At 48.6% G+C, this 24,701-nt stretch overlaps 1 protein-coding gene across 1 annotated transcript in view; it reads left to right on the top strand.

Moving 5' to 3' along the window:
* The window catches only part of PLCB1 (phospholipase C beta 1), a 957,098-nt gene that overhangs the window by 672,724 nt on the left and 259,673 nt on the right, over positions 1–24,701 (top strand). The window contains exon 12 of the mRNA XM_077485489.1: positions 9,494–9,576. Within this exon, the coding sequence (XP_077341615.1) occupies positions 9,494–9,576 (83 nt within the window). The remainder of the gene's footprint in view (positions 1–9,493; positions 9,577–24,701) is intronic.

Genomic DNA, 24,701 nt, shown 5'->3' with positions numbered 1-24,701 from the left:
GCCACCTTCTGACTTAACAGCCGAGCTTACCCCCCCCCCCGATGAGACTGACCCCCAAAACATCCTCTCCCACCCGGAGAACCAGAACGTCCAGTTGCCTGACCGAGCCAAGCTTAATGTTGCACTTCCGGTACCCCCTGTTCCACACCATCCCAGGGGTCCCCATCCAGTGGATACACACCTCCTCCCGAGAAACACCCAGCCGCCTGCTATCTGATCCATCCTCCGCCCACCTGGCCCCCCAACAACCTAGGGATGCCTCAATATCCAGACAAGGCGTATGTGCACTTCATCCGAAAGGACAGAATAACAAACAAGGGTATCACCAAAGACACGGGGATGCCCCCATGACCAGACAAGGCGTATGTGCACTTCATCTGAAAGGACAGAACGACAAACAAAGGGGGTAGCACCAACAGATCTAGGGATGCCGCCATATCCAGACAAGGCGTATGCGCACTTCATCTGAAAGGACAGAATGACAAACAAAGGGGTAGCACCAACAGACATAGGGATGCCGCCATAACCAGACCAGGCGTATGTGCACTGCATCTGAAAGGGCAGTACGACAAACAAGGGTAGCACCAACAGACATAGGGATGCCCCCACATCCAGACAAGGCGTATTTGCACTTCATCTGAAAGGACAGCACGACAAACAAGTGTAGCAGCCACAGACATATAGATGCCCCTATATCCAGACAAGGCAGATTTGCACTTCATCTGAAAGGACAGAATGGACAAAACCAGGATAACACCAACGTAGAACACATTCCACAACTAAAGCCGAGCCAATTATTAGATAGCTGCCTCCAACCCCGTACCACGCCCACTCCCAAGTGTGTAACAATATGTAGGCAAACGCCAGTGTGGAAATACCTACCTTCTCACCGTGCCATCCTCATTACCTCCACCTCATGCAGCCCCACCCCTGGCACCCCTGTGGTTGCCCATACAGTCCAACCCCACCGCCCTAAGGCTTTTCCGATAAACTACCACGACTGGAACGTGGATACTCCAGAACCCCCTTTTGCGCCCCTAGAATGGCCCACCCCCCTAAAAACTGAACACTCCAAGAGTCCATCACCACCCTCCCAGGGCAAACCTGGGAACCAGGCAATGTAAACAGCTGCCCACTCAGCCCTTTCCCTCCGTTCTGACCTAGACCTACACAAACGGAACCACACTACCCTCCCCGATAGCCACATCTAGAGCCGTAAAAACCCCCCCTTCATGCCACCTGCAGGGGCCCACCAACACACCCCCCCCCCCCCCCACTCGAATGGCGCCAAAACGCTATGTAAAACAGCTGTATACAATTTTATCCCTTAAGTCAAGGAACACATGGAACCCCAATGGCCCCCCTTGTCCCAAAGAACGCAAAGCAAATGGCAACCAAGGGTCCGCAAGCATGTGACACCTCCGAAGCCCTGTAAACGCGTGTGGCTCCCAACACTCCATCCGTGACGTCCATCTGGCCCCCGAGAGCGGAGGAACAAAGCCAAACCAGCCATTTGCTGCCTAACGGAGGACACCGCCCCTTCATACCTTCATGTGCATGGAAGGAAAATACCCCACCCACTGTCTGACCTCCGACCCAACCAACACAGCCCCCAGCAAGCCATACAAAAACCATCCATTCACTCCTTACCGTGTTGCAAGCCACCCGGCCGACCCACTCACCCCCCGGGGACCCCCCCTTCTCTGCAGATGGAGCTAGCTCCCGAACTCGGCCCACTAAAAACCGAGACAGGAAAATCCAACAGAGTATGGACACTTCCCAGGAGGCGTACAGCCTACATAACAGTGGTCAACTGCATGCAATGCCCAAACGAAAATGGTGCAGCAACCACACCACCATCTGTTAGGACGTGGGCATGCGGTAGACAACCTGTACCGCACACAGTGTCAAACTGCCACCCACTCTTAAAGGTCCTACACGTCTCCCCCACAACTCCATAGCCTGGACCCTGCAAACCAATTAATATCAGCTTACTCCCCGGTCCCGCCCAAATCGATCGCCCCTGATACTCCTCCAACACGTGCGCCCAACAGTCCGGTCCCCGTCGTATTCCTTAGAAAAACCTTATAAATCGGGCCTGGGCCTGCACCCTGGCTGCTGCCTCCGCCAGCCGTCGGCAGAAATCCCCGCACGCGGACTGCTGCGACCTGCAAAAGTAAAACCCCCCAGTAAAGACTGTAATAACCCCAATCAAACCCCGCTGACCCAACATCCCCGAATCTCCATCCCGACCACCTCCGTTCGCGGATCCGGGGCAACCCTGATGCCCCAGAAAAGTAATATCTGCCCTCGAGCCCTCAGTCTATATAACCGCCACCCATGGCACGCCGAACCCACTTGCGAAGTGCCGTAACATAGACAGGAGAATCGCACCCCCCTTTCGAGGTCGGTATCCCCACACCCAGAAAGGCATGCAATAGCGGATGACGGAAACAGGCCCAACATAGTCTCAACCACCCACTCCACCGTGACTAACATATGAAACTGCTTGCAAGGCATGGAGCAACCCCTGGCCAGACCTCCATTCCTGTCCTGGTCCCTTGCCCCAGCATCCCCGAAGAACAATGAAAAGCTACCTCGACGTCAGGCTAAGCCCCGAATGTTCCTTTCTCATAGCGCTACCCCACCTGTCAGCAACTTCAAGGAAGAATCAGACGCCGTACCAGCTTAGGGGTCCCTCGCCACAGTAACCGAATCCCAGCTGGTAAACGAGAATTGGGGCATAAGACTAACCTCCTTCGATTCCTCCCCAGGGACCCCCCCCCATTGGTGAACAAACCAAATCCCACCATATTATTTCCTCTTTTTTTTTTTTTTTATTGTTTATTATCATAACCAGGGCCCTCCCCCATGCCTCACCCTCTCCATATTTTCCGAAAAAAAACCCCAGATTTGTTTCGGAGCAGACCGGAAATACTGCACCATAAACGGCACCCCCGCCAGGGAACGCGGCAGCCCAAGAAATCTTCTACACACCCATCAGCAAACAGCCTAGCCGCCCCCCCAATCAGGGTACCTAGTTTGGAAAAGGCTGCATACTTCCCCTTCTCCCCACCGTCACCATCCCCCTTGTTCGCCAACTCCTCGACACAGGCAAAATCTCTGAAAAAACACCGGGACAGGGCATAAGAACCCCCACAGCAGATGCCCTCCTGCCCAGGACAGCCGTAACCCCCCAATCCACCGTAGCTCCCATATAAATACCGAGGCGGGTGTCTCCCCAGCCCCCCACCACCTTGAAGAAAAACTGCCTCGGGGGGCCCCACGTCCAAAAACCCCAAGCGCCCACATAGGCAGATATCCCACCATCCCACCAGAGAGATCGACGAACCACCCCCTTCCCGTTTAAAGGAAGTACCATACTTCAGCTCAGCGGACCCCCTCCGTAACCCAATGTGCCCCCCCCAATGGCCGCAGTATAACCGGCAAGAGCCGAGCAACGTGCCTGTTGTCCCTTGACCGTTCACTCGTCACATAGCAAACGCCTGCAGCCAAGGCACAACGTCCCAAAATCTCCAAGGTGCAGCAAGAGAAGAACTCCCCATACTCACCCCCACCGTGCTGGATCCGAATCCCCGCCGTAAATGGGCCCCCCCTGCACCCCGCACATTGCACCAGCCTGCCTACCAGGACGCTTGGCAGGGGGCCTTGTCAAGGCCGAGGGGGGGGGGGCCACGCCCTGACTGCTCTTTTCCCCCCAGCAACCCATGGGTTTACCCACGGGGGCCCCCAAACAGGTCCTACCAATCCCCCAACAACCGCGCAGTTTTCCCACTGTCCCAAAAGTGCCAGGTGCAAATGCCCGATGCCCCGGGGACAACCGCTGCATCCAGACGTGCCCGCAGCCTAGCACCCCCAATTCTCCACTTCCAGCAACTGACAAAGAGCATCAAGAACTCGACGTGAGACAATGTACCATCTTACCTAGCTGACGGGTAGGGCCCCACAGCCGCTGCTCCTGCCACTCCAACGATGCGAGATCCCACGGCTGCTCGTCTTCCAGCAAACTGGACCGTTCCTCCCCCGACCTCACCTCATGCAGCATGCCTGGGGGCCGTAGATTCCCAGCTGCACAGCGGGCCTCTCCCTTTCGGTGGATCCGTCCACCACAGCACAAGCCCCACGTTTGCCTATCTCCATGTGGGCCGCCCCGCTGTCCTCCCCCCTACCGCGCTCCCACAGGCCCCGTGGAGCCGCAGAGAAACCCAGCACCTCCCCCGCTGTCTCACCCCCCTGGCTGGCACTGTTGAAGGGGGGGGGGACGCAATCTCCACCGGCCCGCGCACGCTGTCAGGGAACGGGCGCCATTATGGCCCACCCCACCCCCCGCTCCCCCAGCGACTAGGAGTTTTCTGTACCTCATGGGGGCGAAACCCCCGTGTGATCCTAGCCGGTGGGGTCGACGGACCGCTAAAAAAGGGGGGGGGCACCGAAGTGGCGCTGCTCGCCGCTGGGGGAGAGAAGCAGGGGCGAGAAATGCCTTGTGTACCGGACCGCCGAGCGCGGGAACGAACCTCCCTCCGTGGCCTGCCTCCTCCGCACGATCCCCATACCGCACCGCCGCTTGGACGCCACTCTGTCCCCCCGCTTGTCGCTGCAGCCCGCCACCGCGCCGTGAAGAAAGCGACCTCCGTGTAGCTCTGACAGAGGAGCAGCCTGTGTAAAACGGCCTCCTTCTGTCTCTCTCACTGACTGTTCCCGGAAGTCCCCGCCTCCCCTTTAAATAAACTCTCCTCCCCCTCAGATTCCTTTATTTCTTAACTCCTCCCCCTTAAGACTTCTCACACTTTTTAACCCTTTGTTGTCTCCCTATTCCACATAGTCATGCCCGGCCCTGCACTATTTTGTTTCTCTTTTGTTCGTTCCGGGCCTCCCTTTCCTGCCCCCTCCCAGTAGCCCCTTTACCCCGGGTCCTAATGTTGGGAGGTGGAGAGGATTTCACAGTGGTCACATGCAGGGCCGTTTTTAATATTGACTGGACCCTGGGCAAACATTTTCTTGGGCCCCCTCCTCCATGCTATTTCGCTCTCCACATGCTCTGAGGCATACAATAAATAGCAGCTAGACTCAAAATCAGTTTACTGAATCAGATCAGGCAGCAATTGTGATTGGTTGCCAGATGTTACGGTTTATCATTACCGCTCACTGACTGGCTGCTAGAGGTTACAGCACACATTATGGCTCCCTGATATTTTCTAGAGGTTACAGCACATGACTTCTGCTTGTTGATTGGTTGCCAGAGATTACTGTACATCAATACTGCTCACTGATTGAATGCTAGAGGTTACTGAACATGTATACCACTCACTAATTGTTTTTTTAGAGGTTACTGCATATTACTACTGCACACTGATTGGTAGCAAAAGGTTAGTGCACAGCATTACTGCTCACTGATTGGTTACCAAACTTCAGGGTTCATGTTATTTTGAAGAAGGGTTCTACCTATAATTTGCTTACTTTTGCAGAATGTGATGTAAAGGCTTAATGACCACAATTGTAGGCAGAACTTTCAAGCATGCTTCATTACCTCCACAGTGGGCAGCATTCAGCAGAAGTGATGGTGGATGTGACCTCAGGGGGACATGATATACATATTAATGCCGCCTCTATTTAAATATCAATGCCGTGGTCCACGACTATTTATATATTAATGCCACCACTATTTACATATCAATGCAGGTTATTTACATGTAAACACAGGGTCTGCAGGTGAGCCATCTGTACAGGGCAATAGGGCATCTGGGCAGCAGTAGCAGAAGTTTACACTGAGATATCGGGACACAGCACGGGACTAAAACTTCAAGGAATAAGGGAATTTAAACTGGGATAGTTGGCAAGTATGAGGCAGCTGCTTTGGGCCCCACTACAATGATGGGGCCCAGGGCAGCTGCCCCTTTTGCCCTGCCTTAAAAACGGTCCTGATCACATGATTGGGAGCCCATCCAACTGGCTCTCGATCATAATCAGAGGTATCCTTGACAGCTCAGTCACTGTGCTGGGAGTGCACTCACAGCACAGAAACTTCAGCCATCATGTCCAAGGGTTCATGCATCAGGCATCATGCATCCATATGTGTGGCTTGTGGGCATTTAGATGGCTCCTGCCTTAAAGCGGAGGTCCACCCTAAAGTGGACCTTCCGCTCATTGGAATCCTCCCCCCCTCCGGCGCCACAATTGGCACCTTTCAGGGGGGAGGGGGGTGCAGGTACCTGTACAGTACAGGTATCTGCACCCGCTTCCGGGATAGCTCTCTGCGGAAAGGGGCGTAGCAAACACGGAGGAAGGACCCGGGGGGGGGGAGAGATGTCAGCCCTCTCAGTGGTGACAGTGCGCCCCTGGAAGGCTTAATTCCAAGGTAAGTATTTCATAATGTGCTAGTATGCGATGCATACTAGCACGTTATGCAATTGCCTTACAGGTTTTTTTTTGGTGTTCAGCGAGAGCTTAAGGTGAAAAAATGAATAAATGCATTGCCATATTTACAGAATCAAACATATGTACATATTTTGTGTTTGCCCATGTCAGGAAATAATAAGATCAGCTATGTGATTTGAGGTTCAGCCCAGATGCAGACCTTTGCTGGTAATACACCTTAATGTGTGCTATATCGCACATTAACATGTATTTCAGTAAGGCAACCCATAACTTCTGATTGGGCTGCCAATGCGCCTTTTAACACGTATACACTCTCTTTTTTTTGACCAGAAGCAATAGTATTCATTCTGTTCAGCCAGTCCTGCGACTCATGCACCACTGACATAGTGCATAGTCAGTTGGGTGCTACCATTATTTATCACCAGAGATTTGCAGCTTCCTGTGTCTAGTGCCTTCACATTGCATTATACAGTCAGGTCCATAAATATTGGGACATCAACACAATTCTAATCTTTTTGGCACTATACACCACCACAATGGATTTAAAATGAAACAGACACGATGTACTTTAACTGTAGACTTTCAGCTTTAATTTGAGGGTATTTACATCCAAATCAGGTGAACGGTGTAGGAATTACAACAGTTTGTATATGTGCCTCCCACTTTTTAAGGGGCCAAAAGTAATGGGACAATTGGCTGCTCAGCTGTTCCATGGCCAGGTGTGTTATCCCCTCATTATCCCATTTACAAGCAGCAGATAAAAGGTCCAGAGTACATTTCAAGTGTGCTATTTGCAGTTGGAATCTGTTGCTGTCAACTCTCAATATGAGATCCAAAGTGCTGTCACTTTGGATATCATAAAAAAAAACAAAAACAAACCCATCAGAGAGATAGCAAAAACATTAGGTGTGGCCAAGTCAACTGTTTGGAACATCCTTAAAAAGAAAGAACGCACCGGTGAGCTCAGCAACACCAAAAGACCCGGAAGACCACGGAAAACAACTGTGGTGGATGACCGAAGAATTCTTTCCCTGGTGAAGAAAACACCCTTCACAACAGTTGGCCAGATCAAGAACATTCTCCAGGAGGTAGGTGTATGTGTGTCAAAGTCAACAATCAAGAGAAGACTTCACCAGAGTAAATACAGAGGGTTCACCACAAGATGTAAACCATCGGTGAGCCTCAAAAACAGGAAGGCCAGATTAGAGTTTGCCAAACAACATCTAAAAAAGCCTTTACAGTTCTGGAACAACATCCTATGGACAGATGAGATCAACTTGTACCAGAATGTAATAAATCAAAGCTTACTAAATGTAAATGTGGTGGCTGCTTTCCCTTTATTTTCTTTTTTTTTTTTTTTCATCAGGATGTACTGTAGTGCATTGGCATGGAACAATATAGTCTAGATCGGGAACATCCCGACAAGGGTGGCTACATTACACATGAAGTGAGACAATGTAGCCCCCCCCCCTAAAAAAGGCAATGAGATCAGCAGAATTTTTACATATATGGTATTTTTCTTCATATAAAATCCCACATTGCTGTTTTTAGACATCATTTATGAAAGTTCGGGTTTAAAAATTTTATTTTTTTTTCATCGGGTTTAGTGACGCTTGGATGCAGCCCCACCACAAGGGAGAAGTAGACATTTTCCAGGAGTTGGGCTTTAAGGAACATGCAGGGCCGCTGATAGGGCAGTACAACCAGCCCTGTTGTACCGGGCCTGGCCAGCAGGAGGGGGGGGCCCGACCAGCTTTTAACCTCTAGCTAAAAAAAATAAAAAAAATAAAAAGCTAAATAACTATATTAACCCGCACCCACTTGATTACTAAGGTATATAAGGACTATATATTAATTTCCTGGGCCCCATCAGGTTACCAGAGGGGCCCAGGAGGTCAAAGCCGAAGAGGGACTTTTTTTTTCCATTTTCGGGTGCAGGGATACAATTGCATGCTGTTCTCAGTATACCTGCACAAACTAAAGTTCTTCCTGCTCACTGTATGCCTCTCCAACGGATGGATATTACTGTTATACGGCTCCCTTCATTCAGTAAGTGCTGCAGCTTGAGGGATTTATCACTAAGGCGGCTGAGACAGACAGAGCAGCAGGAGTAATCTGGACAACGGCAGTGGTACACAGGCAAGCAGTCCCCTGCACACACACACACACACACACACTGACAGGTCACACTATTGTATAATGTGCAGTCCCCAGACTCTGTGTGCTCATGGTTATTATCATTATGATGATCAGGGCACATGACTGTGTGGTGCTGACTTTCCTGATATATGGCTGTACTGTGTGTTACAGACTAACTCAGCACAGCCATAACAAAGTCAGCACCACACAGTCACGTTACACTGACAGAGCCATACATCATGAGCACATAGTGAGATGCTACTTTTACACATGTGATGGGGGGAAGGGGCAGTAAAAGCACACAGCCAAGCTGCATTTTTACCACCCCCAAACCACTCCCCTTTGATAACCTTTCACCCAAGCTTTGCAATTAGGTCCTTTTTCATGCAGACCTGATTGAAAGCTCCATGTAGGTTTACAGGTATGAACTGACTTGTGTGCATTTAGATCCACCTTCCTCTCTGTCCATTCAGGTAGGAAAAAAAAAAAATTGGAAAAGAATATCCTTTTCTGTTTTTCCAGACCTAAATGTGACAGATCAGAGGTAGCCTGATGTAAATGGACACAAGTCGGTGGTGTATGAAGACACAAACTGAAAGGGCACAGATGTCAAAACACTGACATCTCTCCCATTCAGATGCAGTTATGAATGGTGGGGCGCTATAAATGTTACATGTTCCAGCTCCTGCCTCCAGACACCCCCCCCCCCCACCACCCTGACAGCGTGGAGGCAGGGGCGGAACGAGGGGTGGGGTTGTGGGCGGAGCCAGGGTGGGTTGTGGGCGGGGTCAAGGGGGCCCCGTCAGGTAGGCTGTATGGGGCCCCATGATTTCTAACAGCGGCCCTGGGAACATGTATGAGTCTAAAGCTGTGTGTATTTCTATGTGAATTAGGAAATGTTTGTTATTATCTATTATACTTGCAGGGAAGTATTTTTAACCATGACTTTTATTTGTAGGAAGTTATAGAAGCTATCGCAGAGTGTGCGTTTAAGACCTCGCCGTTCCCAATTCTGCTGTCTTTTGAAAATCATGTGGACTCGTAAGTAGTAAGATTTGTTTTAGATTCTATTCAGATTGATATATGTCTAAGTCTATAAATCTTGAGTATAAATAATTAAATATAATATATTATATGTATGCAAATAGGCCCCCAGCCAAGCTTAGCTGGGACCAAGGTGTCTGCTGGCTGGCTTCCCCCCAGGCTTCAGCCCCAGGGGGCATAGGCCCTGAACAGGGGGTCTCCTCCTGCAGAACTGGACCCAGGAACACTGCCCCTGCTGCTCAGGCCTCAGACTATTAATGGGTTCTCTCACCACCATCTGGGCACACCTCCCCGGAGATTGGCTGGAGTTCCATAAATATTCAGGCTGTAGACCAATTGTTTTTTTTTTTTGTTTTTTTTAGAAGCACATAATTAGAGCCTGAGGCTCTAATTGTCTTCTAAAGCGGTGAGCTCTGCGCCCCGGGGCACACCTAGTGGTGTGACATTAGCAAATTAATATTCGCTAATGTCTTCCTGTTCCTCCTCCTGGCCAATCAGGAAGCGGGCCCTGAGCCCCGATTGGCCGGGGGTCCTTATTCCTGATTGGCTGGGAGGAGAAGCGTCTGACAGGACTCGGGAGGAGATGCAGGGGGGGAAGCCACCACCTGGATGTGGTAAACGCAGGGGCTGGTGTACAATGGGCAACTGATTGAGTGCTGGGGGGGGGGGGGTGGTGTGCAAGCGAGCGCTGGGGTGGATTATGGGGTTGGCTGGCTGGGGGAGCCGCAAGCCACCCCCCCCCCCCCCAGAAAATTGAGCACAAGCCGCCACTGCTGTAGACTCTGTCCCCCCCCCCCCCCCCCCCACTATGGTCTAGAAATCTCTAGAAGACAAGAGGAAGTAACAGAGCAGCAGCCTTTGAAACACTGAGCAGCCCTAAGTAATCCACTCCTGCTAAACTAGTTTTTCTTAGCAACCTGCTCTAAATAAGGAGGGTCCTACACTAATAATAGTGTCCAGGGTATGCAAAGTATCTGAGTCCTGCAGTGTTGAGGATGGGCCAAATGTCTCATTAGTGTGCTTGTTAGACCCTGTGTGCTCCTCAATGAACACCAGTAATCTGTCTACATCCCAAGTTATTACAGATGAGTAAAAGTCTCACTTATGCCGTGTACACACGACTGGACATTCCGGCAGACTAGGTCCGACGGTCTTCCCCAAAGGACTTTCGGCAGACTTCCGACTGACTTTCCGAACAACAGACTTGGCCACACACAATCACACCAAAGTCCGACAGATTTGACCGTGGTGACGTACGACCGGACTAGAATAAGGAAGTTCTTAGCCAGTAGCCAATAGCTGCCCTAGCGTCGAATTTCATCCATCGGACCAGCATACAGACAAACTGAAAGATTTGATCTAAATCTAAAGTCCGTCTGATTTTTTTGGCAGCAAAGGTCCGATGAAGCCCACACACAATCAAATTGTCTGACGGATCCGTTCCGTCGGACCTTTGCTGTCTAAAAGTCTGGCCGTATGTGTACACGGCATAAGCCTTTTGGAAACAAGATGTGCGTACTTCAAACTTCAAAATCCAAAAAATGGATGCCCTGCGCATTGCGCAGATGTGCCACAGGTCTCTGTCAAGTCCTAAAGATCTGGAGGAGACCTGCTACAATAAAATTAATGGACTGTTCTACATGCAAAGCGTGGAAAAACGAGAGTGTGCTTGGTCACATCTGTGTGAACCTAGCCTGAGGTTTTATAATGTATCCTTCTGAAACATACAGCCCTGCATCACAGACAGGAAAATATTTCTCATGGTCTATCACAGTGGTCTCCAAACTGCACCCCGCAGGCCGGATGTGGCCCTTTGCTTACCTTTATCCGGCCCTTGGGGCACTGTTAATTTTTTCCATGATCACCAATAAGGAGACACCATTCCTCCCACCAACACTGGGGCACAATTTCTTCCATGGATACCAGTGATGGGGCATTATTCCTTCCACTGACCAGGGGTGCTATGTAAGTTTTACTTCCACTGACCTCGGGGCCTGAGACATGGTGGTCTACACCCACTGATGTTGGGGCATTTTCTGCTCTTATTGGCTACAGTCCGACCTCCCCCTAAAGTCTGAAGGACACTAAAATGGCTCTTTGTTTAGAAAGTTTGGACATTTAGACCCATGTGTGTTATGCAATGAACTTTGAACGAATTCGGCATGTTTCATTGAAGCTCACACATGTGGACCGGGTCCGGTGGAACGTGGTGCTTTTTCTTTGAGAGAGTAGAAATAGAAAGGTTCTGACACTTTGAAAAGAACAAAGCGCGGTCTTCAAAGACGGCAATTTTCCAGGTAGATGGAATCTGTGTCATTGCAAAGTTCCTGCTTACTCTGCTATTCAGAAGACGGAGAACGGTTTCGGGGAATGAATAGAAAGGTTAACTCAGGAAAATGTTACATTGATAAAACAACATTTTTATTTATCAGAGCTTTATCTGGAATATGAGATCAGAGCATACATTGTTGTCCTAAGGTGTGTTTGTGAGTTTCTTTAGAATGACGAGAATGTCTGATGTCTGGACTGAATTAACTCGCAAACTGTGTTATAATTCTATATGTCAGATAAAGCATCCCCTTAATAAACTTGCCTACCTAAATACATACTATTCCCTAAAACTTACCAGCATTCTCCTTCCCAATTCTGAGCAGTTTGGGGGGGGGGGATTTAGTAAATAGGTGCATACTGAAGCTGGTGCAGCTGTGCATCAGTGGTGGCTGGTGTTTTTTTTTTGGGTGGCGGGGGTAGCAGACAACCCCCCCTCTGGGCCGCCGGTGGAGCAGCACTAGCACAACTGCCCCTACCCCCCCATGCCATGGCACTAAAACCCCCAGCAAACCCCCCCACCCAACTGCCTGCTGGTCTGTCCTTACCCTGGAGATGAGCGGTGAGAGCTGCAGTCGGGTCTTTATGGAGTGCAGAGATGATGAGGCCATCTTCCAGCATGCTCGCCCCTGTCCTTAAGCGTTGCATTCTCGGGGAAAGCTGCTCTGGTGTCTTCTCCTGGAGCAGCTTCCACGGTGCATCTCCTCTCTGCTCCTCCCAGTGTTAAGCATCCAATAGGATCGCCTGACGTTTTGGCAAATCGGGAAACAGGTTTAATATCTGCTTCCTGGTGTGGAGGATCAGTGTTGCAACAGCGAATATTAATTTGCTGTTGGAGCACACCTTGGTGGGATCGGAGTGCATTCTCTGTGCCTTGAGCCCACCTTATTTTGAAGCCTATTAGAGCCGCTGTAATTCATGCGCCTGGCATCCTGAAAGGGGCCGGATGCATGAAAAGGGAGTGGCCGTGGCGCCCGTGGATAGATTCATGCTATGCATTGATCTATCCATTGCATATAGGGGGGTGGGGTGGTGTGGAGAGAGGGGGCGCGCCCCTAATGGATGGGCCACCACTCCTGTGCATTGTAACTAGGGATGGGCCAAACTTTGGTTGTTCGGACGTTCGGCAAACAACAAACATTATGCGGTGTTCGCAGAAAATTCGAAAGGCGCGCAACCCCATTAAAGTCTATGGGACACTAACAAGAAAAAACAAAAGTACCAATTTTAAAGGCTTATATGCAAGTTATTGTCATAAAAAGTGTTTGGGGACCAGGATCCTGCCCCAGGGGACATGTATCAATGCAAAAAAAGTTTTGAAAATGGCAGTTATTTCGGGAAAAGGGATTTTAACCTTCCTGGCGGTATGATTATTTCAAATTTTAGGTGCTGAAAGCGGTATAATTATTTTGCTTGAAAATTTGTCGTTTTATATTGTAGTCCTGTAATTCTTAGCAATAACTCACTTAAATCAGTCCAAACCAGAGTCTAGCAGACAGCCCGGGTATGATAAAGTTTTAAAAATTAAATCATAAATTATAATATAATAAATAACTATGAATAATTATACCAAATAATAATATAACAATAATAAAAATGATTCAATAATGTAATCAAATCAAAAACACTGAAATTTGCTCAGTTGCAGAATTGTCGTTGTCAGTACTTTTCAGTATTTGATGACGGATCTCCCCACAAATCGCTATCGCTCAATTCTGCGAGTGATTCCAATTTATTATCGCTGTTTTCTAGCTGGTCTAAAATCATTTTTGATGTTGCCTTCTGCATTTTGCCCATTGCTCCAGCCCACCAAGCACAGATTGTGCTCATGCAAGCACAGTAAAAGTGGTTGAGCGGCTCTCTATAGCCACCCAGATCAAATTTTTTACACAAAGGCTGGGAAACCCCTAAACAATACAGAAACAAACTCACAGAGCTTGTTTTAACCTGTTTAGATTTTGGACATGCACTCAGTTACGAAAAGTATTGGGACACCTTCCTTTACACACACATGAACTTTAATGGCATCCCAGTCTTAGCCCATAGGGATCAATATTGAGTTGGCCCACTCTTTGCAGCTATAACAGCTTCAATTCTTGTGGGAAGGCCGTCCAGTCATATGACTGGAAGATAAATTCTGGTGGTTTGCTGTTAAGTCACAGCCTTCAGCACTTTGCCCATTGCTCTAGTCCAGTCAAGTTCCTCCACCCCAAATTCACTCATCCATGTCTTTATGGACCTTGCTTTGTGCACTGGTCCAAATCATTTGGTGGAGGGGGGATTATGGTGTGGGGGTTGTTTTTCAGGGGTTGGGCTTGGCCCCTTAGTTCCAATGAAGGGAACTCTTAAAGTGGTTGTATACTCATTTTTTTTACTTTTACCTACAGGAAAGCCTATAATAAGGCTTACCTGTAGGTAAAAAAAATATCTCCTATACCTGTACGGTTTAGGTGATATTCCCCTCGGTATGCACCACTGACTGCAGCGGCGCATGCGCACAAGGGGATTCTCGGCTGAAAGCCCGGCAGTGGCCGGACCCGGCCGGGATGAAATCTCCCGTGCGCATGCGCGGGAGTGAAGATATCGCGACTCCGGCTACTCACAGTGCCGAAGCCGCAATACCCGGAAGAAACGCCGAGGGAGCATGTCGGCTCCCTCAGCGTGGATCGGGCCAGATGTCGTGGCCTCGTTCTAAGGTAAGTATTTCATAATGAGCTAGTATGCAGTGCATACTAGCTCATTATGCCTTTTCCTTTGCAGGTGGCAAAAAAAAAAATTAGCGGGTATACAACCGCTTTAAGACGTCAGCATACCAAGACATTTTGGACAATTTCATGCTCCCAACTTTGTGGGAACAGTTTGGGGACGGCCCCTTCCTGTTCCAACATGACTGCGCACCAGTGCACAAAGCAAGGTCCATAAAGACATGGATGAGCGAGTTTGGGATGGAGGAACTTGATTAGCATGCACAGTGTTCTGACCTCAACCCGATAGAACACTTCTGGGATGAATTAGAACGCAGAGTGCGGGCCAAGCCTTCTCATCCAACATCAGTGCCTGACCTCACAAATGCACTTCTGGAAGAATGGTCAAACATTCCCATAGACACACTCCTAATGCCCCGTACACACGAGCGGACTTTTCGACATCAAAGGTCCGATGGAACAATTCCGGCAGACCATTCGATCGTGTGTGGGCTGCAGCAGACTTTAGATTTGTAAAAATCCGACAGACTTTAGAAATTTAACATGTTTCAAATTTTTTCCGCCGGAACTCCGCCGGACCCAGTTCCTACCGAGAAATCCGCTCGTGTGTATGCTAGTCCGACGGACAAAAACCGACGCGAGGGCAGCTATTGGCTACTGGCTATGAACTTCCTTATTCTAGTCCGGTCGTACGTCATCACGTTCGAATCCGTCTGACTTTGGTGTGATTGTGTGTGGCCAAGTCCGCTCATTCGCAAAGTCTGTCAGAACTCCGTCGAAAGTCTGTCGGACCTAGTCCCTCGAAAAGTCCGGTCTTGTGTACGCGGCATTAATCTTGTGGACAGCCTTCCCAGAAGAGTTGAAGCTGTTATAGCTGCAAAGGGTGGGCCAACTCAATATTGAACCCTACAGACTAAGACTGGGATGTATAAAGACAGGTGTCCCAATACTTTTAATAATATAGTGTATGTATTAATCCATGGCAACCAGTCAAATGATTGGAGAGTGAATTCTGGTGGTTTCCTTTGGGTTGCAGTCTTCTGCACTTTGCCCATTGACTTATTAAATGAACTGGATATTTATATTTATTTAGATTTTCTAATCTGATGATCACCCATCTGCTCTCCCAAACCCTGATGGGACGACCTGTCTGTTCATTAGTATTAGCTCTATACAGCAGAACGTTGCCAAAAGAAAACTAGGTTACTTCCTCCGCTTGTCCTCTGGAGAGTCTGATCTCATTTCAGGAGGACGGAGCACAGCAGAGGCAGCAGGAGAGGACTTGAGGGCCCACTAAGAATCTCTCCAGCATTGCACAATTACACCCATCCATCTGGACTCTCCTAGGAAGTCGGTTCAACAGCCACAGATAGTCAGAAGTCCCCCAAAGGATTTTGTCAGAATGACTTTGTGCAGCTGCCTAGCTCACAGTGTTGTGTGGTCAGCAGAAAGGACTCGGCATTCAGACACATGTTCCCCGGTCCCCCAAGCCAGAAAATGTCATCTCCTATGTAGAGCTGGCACTCTTCAGACAAGGGATTATGGGGCCCGCGGGAGGAAGCGCTCATCGTCAACGGCCTGTTTTGTGTCTGATATGACAGGATAAAACTCATCAAGATTTTATTCCGCTTTCATACGTTTGCATATTTGAAAAATAATTTTATCGTAAACTTGAATGTCCTCTAAGATGGAGACGAACAGACTAGAATGGTCCGGCCGATCGAAAGATAAGTACAATCGATAGATGCAATGCCATTGTTCATTTTTAAGGATCTGCAATCCCTTCTGTGACAATCAGATGTCATCTGCACGTGCAAGCGTGAGAATCTCCGTTCATTTCTATGAACCATCTCCCTCCGTCTCCTTATTTAGCCGGCTTGAAATTGGAAAATAAATTATTGATTTTTTTTTTTTTTTTATGGCAATTTTGAATGTAAAAGCCAATTGATAAAGATTATAAAAAAAAAGCGGTTACTCCTTAAAATGCCGCCAATTACTGTGAGGACCAGTGGAGCGTCTTTTGCAGGAGCATGAAATTACTAATCAGAGTTCATGCACACAGGCGTTTGATTTTCTCCTCTGTACACCTTTTACGCCTGGCGGAAAAAAAAGCAGCTAAAAAAAGTGCCTGAACAATGGCGCTTACTGCTGCGACTTCTCATGCGACTTACTGCAGTGTGCGGCACAGAAATATTGCGTGACAAGTCAAAACACATTAATTTCAATGGGAGATGTCTTAATTGCTGTGACTCGAGTCACAGCAACAACAAAAAAATAGTTCCTGCATTTCTTTTCTGCGTCTTTGGTGCGACATGAGTGCCATAGACTGCAATGTTACAATTTTCAAAATGTGCGAGGAAGTTGTTTCTTTGTCTTATCTTTGCAGCTTTGGCTAAAAATTCTGAAGGTTTTGTAAGTTTGATAATGTGGGTGATTTACTAATAGATATGGGTCGAATGACCCCTTGTTTGGTTTGTGGCAGAACTTTTGGACATCGCAAATGTTCGAAACTGAATAACGAACCCTATTGAAGTCTATGGGACCCGAACTGGTAAAATCAAAAGTGGTTATGGGGGTCTGGGTACCACCCTGGGGGACATGTATCAATGAAAAAAAACATCTGTAAAAAACATCATTTTAAAATTACTGATGCTTAAAGTGAAACCATAAAAATGAGAAATAACACAAAAAATGTAAAATTCCTTTAAATATAGTACCTGGGGGTCCCCTTAGTCTGCCTGTAATATAGCACATCTGTAATGTGTATAGAAGCTGCTGCAGCAATAATGACATTTATAAAGCCAAAAAAATTTCATTTTCAATCCAAACTTTCTTTATTTTATAAACAACGGCTCGGGGAGCCAGTTTGTATGACAAGGCAACAATTTAGTGCTCTCAGAACAAAATTAGAGATTTGTTGGTTAAATTCTGGTGCCTCTTTCTCAGAATTTGCATAGAAGAAACAGGTGTGGAAAATTTGAGCTTTGGATGTCGGTGGAGTCTTCACAAGAACCGGCCTCGCTGTCAAAAATTGAAATGATATGCACCTGTCAAACAAGTGTGGAAAAATTGGTCTTTGGGTGGTAATTGTGCCCATGAAACCTACACCAAAAAATAAATTCCATGTAAAATCAGAACCCACAAAGCTAGGAAGCATAGACAATCTTTCAGAGATTCAAGATCCAGAAAGCACTTAATCAGTGACATCGGCAACAGGGGCTTGATAGCTGCTGCTAATCCAGGACTGATTAATTTTGATAAATGTCAGTCGGTCCACGGAGTCTGTGGACATATGTGCTCTCTTCTCCGTCACAAAATCTCTGGCAACACTAAATGCCCATCTGAAAGCACACTGGATGCAGGATAGCCCAGCAGCTCAATTGCATACTGGGCAAGTTTTGGCCAGTGGTCTATTCTCATGACCCAGTAACCCAGTGGATCGTCAACTGGAAAGCTCTCCATGTCTGATTTCGCTCCTAAATAATCTCCCACCATATGCTTTCAATGGGAAGTGGAAGCTGACAGCCCTGGACACAAGGACCAAAACATTTTTAAAAGGCATTACTGAGACGGCCCCCTTCTCCACCGCTCCTCTCTTGACCAACAAAGTGCCTCAAAACTACGTTTTCCACCAGACTGTAACCAAGAAAATGCCTCAAAACTACATTTTCCACCAGACTGTAACCTACCAGAGTCGGGAAATGCATTACATAAACTCCTCTTTAAGGTGTCCTTAAAAGATTTCATCTTTTGCTCCCTCTGTGGGGACAGGAAGAGTTCAGAGTAGAGGTCGACCGATATATCGGCCGGCCGATGTATCGGCCGATATTTGCCGTTTTTTAATTAATCGGCATCGGCCGATTGAGCTGATAAAAAGGCCTATTTAGAACAGCGGGACTTGGAAATGACTTCTGTAATAGAAGTCAGTGTAAGTTGCCTGAGTCGTCATGGAAACGTCTTAACTCCTCTCTGGGCAGTCTGCCAAGAAAAGAACAGAAAGATACAATGTTTACACTTGAATGAATGAAATCATCTCAGTGTGTAGAGTTTTCAGTTTAACCATTTAAAGACTAAATCTTTTCTGACACTTGTTGCTTACAAGTAAAAGTCCTGTATTTTCTGCCAGAAAATCACTTAGACCCCCCAAAAAGTATATATATTTTTAGCAGAGATCCTAGGGAATAAAATAGCGGTTGTTGCAACATTTTATGTCACACGGCATTTGCGCAAAGGTCTTTCAAATGCATTTTTTTGGGGGGAAAAAAATACACTAAATGATTTTAAAAAAATAAATAAATAAACTAAAACAGTAAAGTTAGTCCATTTTTTTTTTTTCGTCCAAAAGTTTTGAGTACTTGTTTTTATTTTATAGGCTGCTTGCACACTGGAACAGGCAGACGTTGATGGTAAAATGCTGCTAGTTTTAGCAGTGCTTTACCATCATTTTAGCGGTGCTATTCGGCTGCTAGTGGGGCGCATATAATCCTAGCTAGCGGCCGAAGAAGAGGTTAAATGCGCCTGTGAAGCACCGCTGCCAAATCGCATTGCATGCGCTTGGGCAGTGGTGCCCATTAATATCAATGGGCAGGAGTGGTGGAGAAGCGGTATACACCACTCCAAATGTGCTGCTTGCATCGCCTCAGTGTGAAAGCACTCTGTCTTTCACACAGACTGCAGGGGAGCCGTTTTCCAGGCACTTTACAGGCGCTATTTTTAGCCCAAAAGCGCCTAAAAAAACGCCCCAGTGGGAAAAGTGTTTTATGAGATGAAGGGGGATAAAAAATAAAAATAAAAAAAAAATTTAAAAAAATCGGCCTAACATATCGGCCCAAAAAAATCGGCATCATATATCAGCCATCGGCCGCCATTCTAAATATCGGCAAAGGCCAGAGAAAAACCCATATCGGTCGACGTCTAGTTCAGAGACGCTCCCCTTGTAACGGTGGTCAAGGAGGGTTGCCAACCAACAGTGATCCTTCTCCTTGATGCCACGTATTCTCGTGGTCCTTTTGCAGGCTTTGAAGAATGAGTTCCAGTATCTGGAACTGCCTCTTCCCAGCCATGTACTACTCCCAAGGGTTCTGGGGATGGAAAAACCATCTGTTAAGGGTAGACCTATGTCTTGCTCTGCTTCAATGCCTCCAAAATTGCCAGAATCCGCCTCCCTCCACTCTTGTGTGTTTATGGCGTGGCAAGAATGGTGTCTGCACTTACAGGATTACCTCTATCTGCTGAGTTGAATGATGCCCAGGACTAGGGATGAGCCGAACACCCCCCCGGTTCGGTTCGCACCAGAACTTTCGAACGGACCCCACGTTCGTTACGAACGTTAGAACCCCATTGAAGTCTATGGGACTCGAACGTTCGAAATGACAAGTGCTAATTTAAACGGCTAATATGCAAGATACTGTCCTAAAAAGGGTTTAGAGACCTGGCTCCTGCCCCAGGGGACATGGGTCAATGCAAAAAAAAGTTTTAAAAACGGCCGTTTTTGCGGGAGCACTGATTTTAATGACGATTAAAGTGAAAAAAAAGTGAAATATTCCTTTAAATATGGTGCCTGGGGGGTGTCTGTAGTATGCCTGTGAAGTGCCACGTGTTTCCCGTGTTTAGAACAGTCCCTGCACAAAATGACATTTAACGGAAATAACACCATTTAAAACTGCTTGCGGTTTTAATGTTATATCTGGTTCCTGCAATATGGTTGAAAATCATTCAGAAAAATGGCATGGGTAGCCCTCCCTGCCCATTACCAGCCTATTTGGGTCTTGTACGCATATTAAGGGGAACCCTGTACCCATATTAAAAAAAGAAAATGCGTGTGGCCCCCAGGCCCTATATACTCAGAACAGCAGTATACAGGCGGTGCAAACAAGACAGGGACTGCGTAGGTTTGTTGTGTTAAGTTGAATCTGTTTGTAATTTTCAACTGGTACATTTTTAAAGTGTAGCTCCAGTCAAAAAAACAATTTTTAAGCTTTTTGGAAAACTTAGGGAAGGGTTATCACCCCTGTATAATTTGTTTTGTCGTCCATCTTTTTTCATCTCACTTGCTGCTGTCTCCTTGCGTTTGCAAGTAGGAGATGTTTGTAAGTTGGATGTTTGAAAGTAGGGGCCTGCCCTATATGCTCTGCAGAAATGGCGGAACAAGGTGTTGGTTTTGCCACAACATTGTAAGCCCTCAAAGTGACTCTTGGTGGGCGCTGGAGCGCCCTGCTGTGAACGATTATATCAAGAATTGTAATTACATGCCATTGTTGAACAGTGGTAGAAAAATTGACCTTTGGTGGTTGTGGTGCTGGTGCCACAACACTATAAGTCCTCACCGTTACTCTGGGTGGGCACAGGAAGGGGCCCTCCTGTGAAATATTATATCAAGAATTGTAATTACATGTCCCTGTTAAACAGGGGCAGAAAAATTTGGCCTTAGGCACTGCTGCTGGTGCCACCACACTGCAACCTCTTCCATATACTCTAGTTTTTTTGCTGGAATTAGCCCTGCTGCAAAGCATTGCATCAAAAATTGTACTTAAACACCCCTGTTAAACAGGGGCAGAAGAATTGGGCCTTAGGCACTGGTGCTGGTGCCACCACACTGCAACCTCTGCCATATACTCTAGTTTTATTGCAGGAATTAGCCCTGCTGCAAAGCATTGCATCAAAAATTGTACTTAAACGCCCCTGTTAAACAGGGGCAGAAAAATTGGGCTGCTGGCATCACCCAGAACCAAAAATGTTCTTCCAACATATCAGCGGAGGAGGAAGAGGATAGACAATCAACATAACAGGACAGTCACTCAGCATCAGCATAGGCAGTCTTGAAGGGATGTGGTATTTCAAAAAAAATTATTCGGTTACATCAGCTTCAGGTGCTTGGTAGCTGTGGGTGATCCAAGACTGATTCATCTTGATGAAGGTCAGTCGATCAACTGATTCGGTGGACAGGCGCACCCTGTGATCGGTAACAAAGCCACCAGCAGCACTGAAGGTGCGTTCCGAAAGAACGCTGGATGCAGGACAGGCCAGTAGCTCAATTGCATACTGTGCAAGCTCTGGCCAGTGATCCATCCTCAAGACCCAGTAAGCCAGAGGATTTTCGGTGGGAAAGGTGTCCAAGTCTGACCTTGCCCCTAGGTATTCCTGCACCATGTAAATCAGACGCTGGCGATGGGTGCTGGAACCAATCATACCTTGGGGCTGCGGACTAAAAAATTGTCTGAAAGCATCAGTCAGACGGCCACCTTCTCCACCGCTCCTTCTGACCGATGCCTCAGCAACACGTTGTCCAGGACCAGGAGTTTGTAACCTCCCAGTCTCTGGGAACGCGTTGCACAGAGCTTTCTGCAAGGCCTCCCGGAGATGTCTCATCCTCTGCTCCCTCTGCGATGGCAAGATAAGGTCGGCAACCTTACCCTTGTACCGTGGATCAAGGAGAGTGGCCAGCCAGTAATGGTCCCTCTCCTTGATCCGAAGAATACGAGGATCCTTCCGCAGGCTTTGCAGGATCAGGGAGGCCATGCAGCGTAGGTTAGCTGAGGCATTCGGTCCGGAGTCCTCTGGGTCACTAAGGACAACATGATCCGCAGCTACCTCCTCCCAGCCACATACAAGTCCACGTGTTTCTTGGGACTGTAAATCATCCCTATAAGACTGCTGCTGCTGATGCTGAGTGCCAGCCTCCACTTCCATGCTGACACAATCATCATCCTCCTCCTCCTCTTCCTCCTCCTCATCCTCTTCCTGTGTGATGGGTGGCACAGCAGGAACACTGTCTGGATAAAGGGGGCCTTGAGAGGCAAGGAAGTCCTCCTCTTCCTGCCTCTGTTCTGCCTCAAGTGCCCTGTCCATTATTCCACGCAGCGTATGCTCCAAGAGGTGGACAAGAGGTACAGTGTCACTGATGCATGCACTGTCACTGCTCACCATCCTTGTGGCCTCCTCAAACGGTGACAGGACAGTGCATGCATCCCTGATCATGCCCCACTGGCATGGTGAGAAAAAAACCAAGCTACCCTGACCCTGTCCTGGTGCCGTAGTCGCACAGGTACTCATTGATGGCCCTCTGCTGCGTGTGCAGCCGCTGCAGCATGGCCAATGTTGAGTTCCATCTGGTGGGCATGTCACATATAAGGCGGTTCTTGGGCAGGTTCAACTCCTTTTGGAGCTCAGCCAGCCGAGCACAGGCATTAAATGATCGGCGGAAATGCACACAGACTTTCCTGGCCTGCTTCAGGACATCCTGTAAGCCGGGGTACCTGCCCAAGAACCGCTGCACCACCAGGTTAAGGACGTGAGCTACACAGGGCACATGGGTCAGTTGTCCCTGTCGGAGGGCGGAGAGGAGGTTGGTGCCATTGTCGCAAACCACCATTCCTGGCTTAAGCTGGTGTGGCGTCAACCACCTCTCGGCCTGCCCCTGCAGAGCTGACAAAACATCCGCCCCAGTGTGGCTCCTGTCCCCCAAACAAACCAGCGCAAGCACAGCATGGCATCGTTTTGCCTGCGTACTTGCGTAGCCCCTGGAACGCCTACGGAGCACCGCTGGTTCTGAGGACAGAGCACTGGAAGAGGCCATGGAGGAAGAAGAAGAGGAGGGGTGGAGGAGAGAGGTGTGTCACAACCAATAGTAGCATTTTGGAGGCGTGGTGGCGGAACAACCTCCAACACTACTGCACCTTGTCCTGCATCCTTCCCAGCAGCCAGAAGAGTGACCCAATGGGCCGTGAAAGACAGGTAACGTCCCTGTCCATGCCTGCTGGACCATGAGTCAGCGGTAATATGCACCTTACCGCTGACCGCCCTGTCCAGCGAGGCAAGGACATTGCCTTCCACATGGCGGTAGAGAGCCGGAATCGCCTTCCGTGAGAAAAAGGGGCGTTTGGGGACCTGCCACTGAGGAACCGCACATTGTACAAACTCACGGAAGGGGGCCGAGTCTACCAACTGAAAAGGCAGCAGTTGAAGTGCTAGCAATTTAGCCAAGCTAGCATTCAACCGCTGGGCATGTGGATGGCTGGGAGTAAACTTCTTCCGCCGGTCCAGCAGCTGGGGCAGGGACATTTGCCTGCTATAATCGGACGTGGGTGTACCGCTAGCAGAGTTCCCGGAAGCACTTGGCTGTGACACACCTAATTCTACACCTTCATTCCTCTCAGAGCAGGTTTCAGAGAGGACTGAAGGTCTGGTGGGGTTGGAGATGCCAGCTGATGAGGAGCAAGGAGAGGTCCGCTTTGTTCTTTGGTGTGGGTCTTTGAGGTACGCTTGCCAACGAGCTGCATGGCAGGTCAACATATGTCTGGTCAAGCATGTGGTGCCCAAGCAGCTGATGTTTTGGCCACGTGAGATACGCTTGAGACATATGTTGCAAATAGCAGCGGTGCGATCTGATGCACTCGTCTCAAAAAAGGCCCACACCAAAGAACTTTTAGAATAACGTGCAGAGGAAGCGCTCTGCACAGGCGGAGCTCTGTGGTGTGATTCAGTCGGTGTGCTGCCCCTAAGCTGGCCCCCGGAGGGCATCCTGCCTCGTTGGACATGTGCCTCCTCCTCCTCCTCCTCCTCCCTCCTTCCAGGCACCCACGTGGAGTCAGTGCCCTCATCATCCCCTTCCTCTTCATCGCTGTAGCAAACCTGGCAGTATGCTGCAGCTTGTGGAACATGACTGCCAGATTGCTGTCCTTCTTGAGCATCCCCTCTCTCTGCGCTCACGCTACTGCCTTCCTCTAGCTGAGTGGCATCATCAGAGCCCACCAAACACTGGGCATCCTCCTGGAGCATGTACCCAACACTGTGCTCAAAGAGTTCAGGAGACTCCTCAGGAGGACGTGGTGGGTCTAGGGAAGGAGTCACTGATGATGACATTGAGAGGAGGGAAGACGATGCGTTGGCAGCTGCTTTGCGACTACCCTGAGACTGGGTGAGAGAGGATGAGGAGGATGAAGAGGGCTTGGTCATCCACTCTACCAAGTCGTTGGCATGTTGCGGTTCAACATGTCCAGCTGCCGAAAAGAAGGACAAGCATGTCCCATGGCCACGTGCTGATGACAATGCACCGCGTCCACGACCAGCACTGTTGTCTCTAGACACAGA

This window comes from Lithobates pipiens, unplaced genomic scaffold (assembly GCF_037356315.1).
Source record: "Lithobates pipiens isolate NorthernLeopardFrog02 unplaced genomic scaffold, aLitPip1_a1.2 Scaffold_18, whole genome shotgun sequence".
Taxonomy (NCBI): Eukaryota; Metazoa; Chordata; class Amphibia; order Anura; family Ranidae; genus Lithobates; species Lithobates pipiens.
Note: the sequence above shows the minus strand (reverse complement) of the source record. Positions and strands in the feature narration are given on the sequence as shown.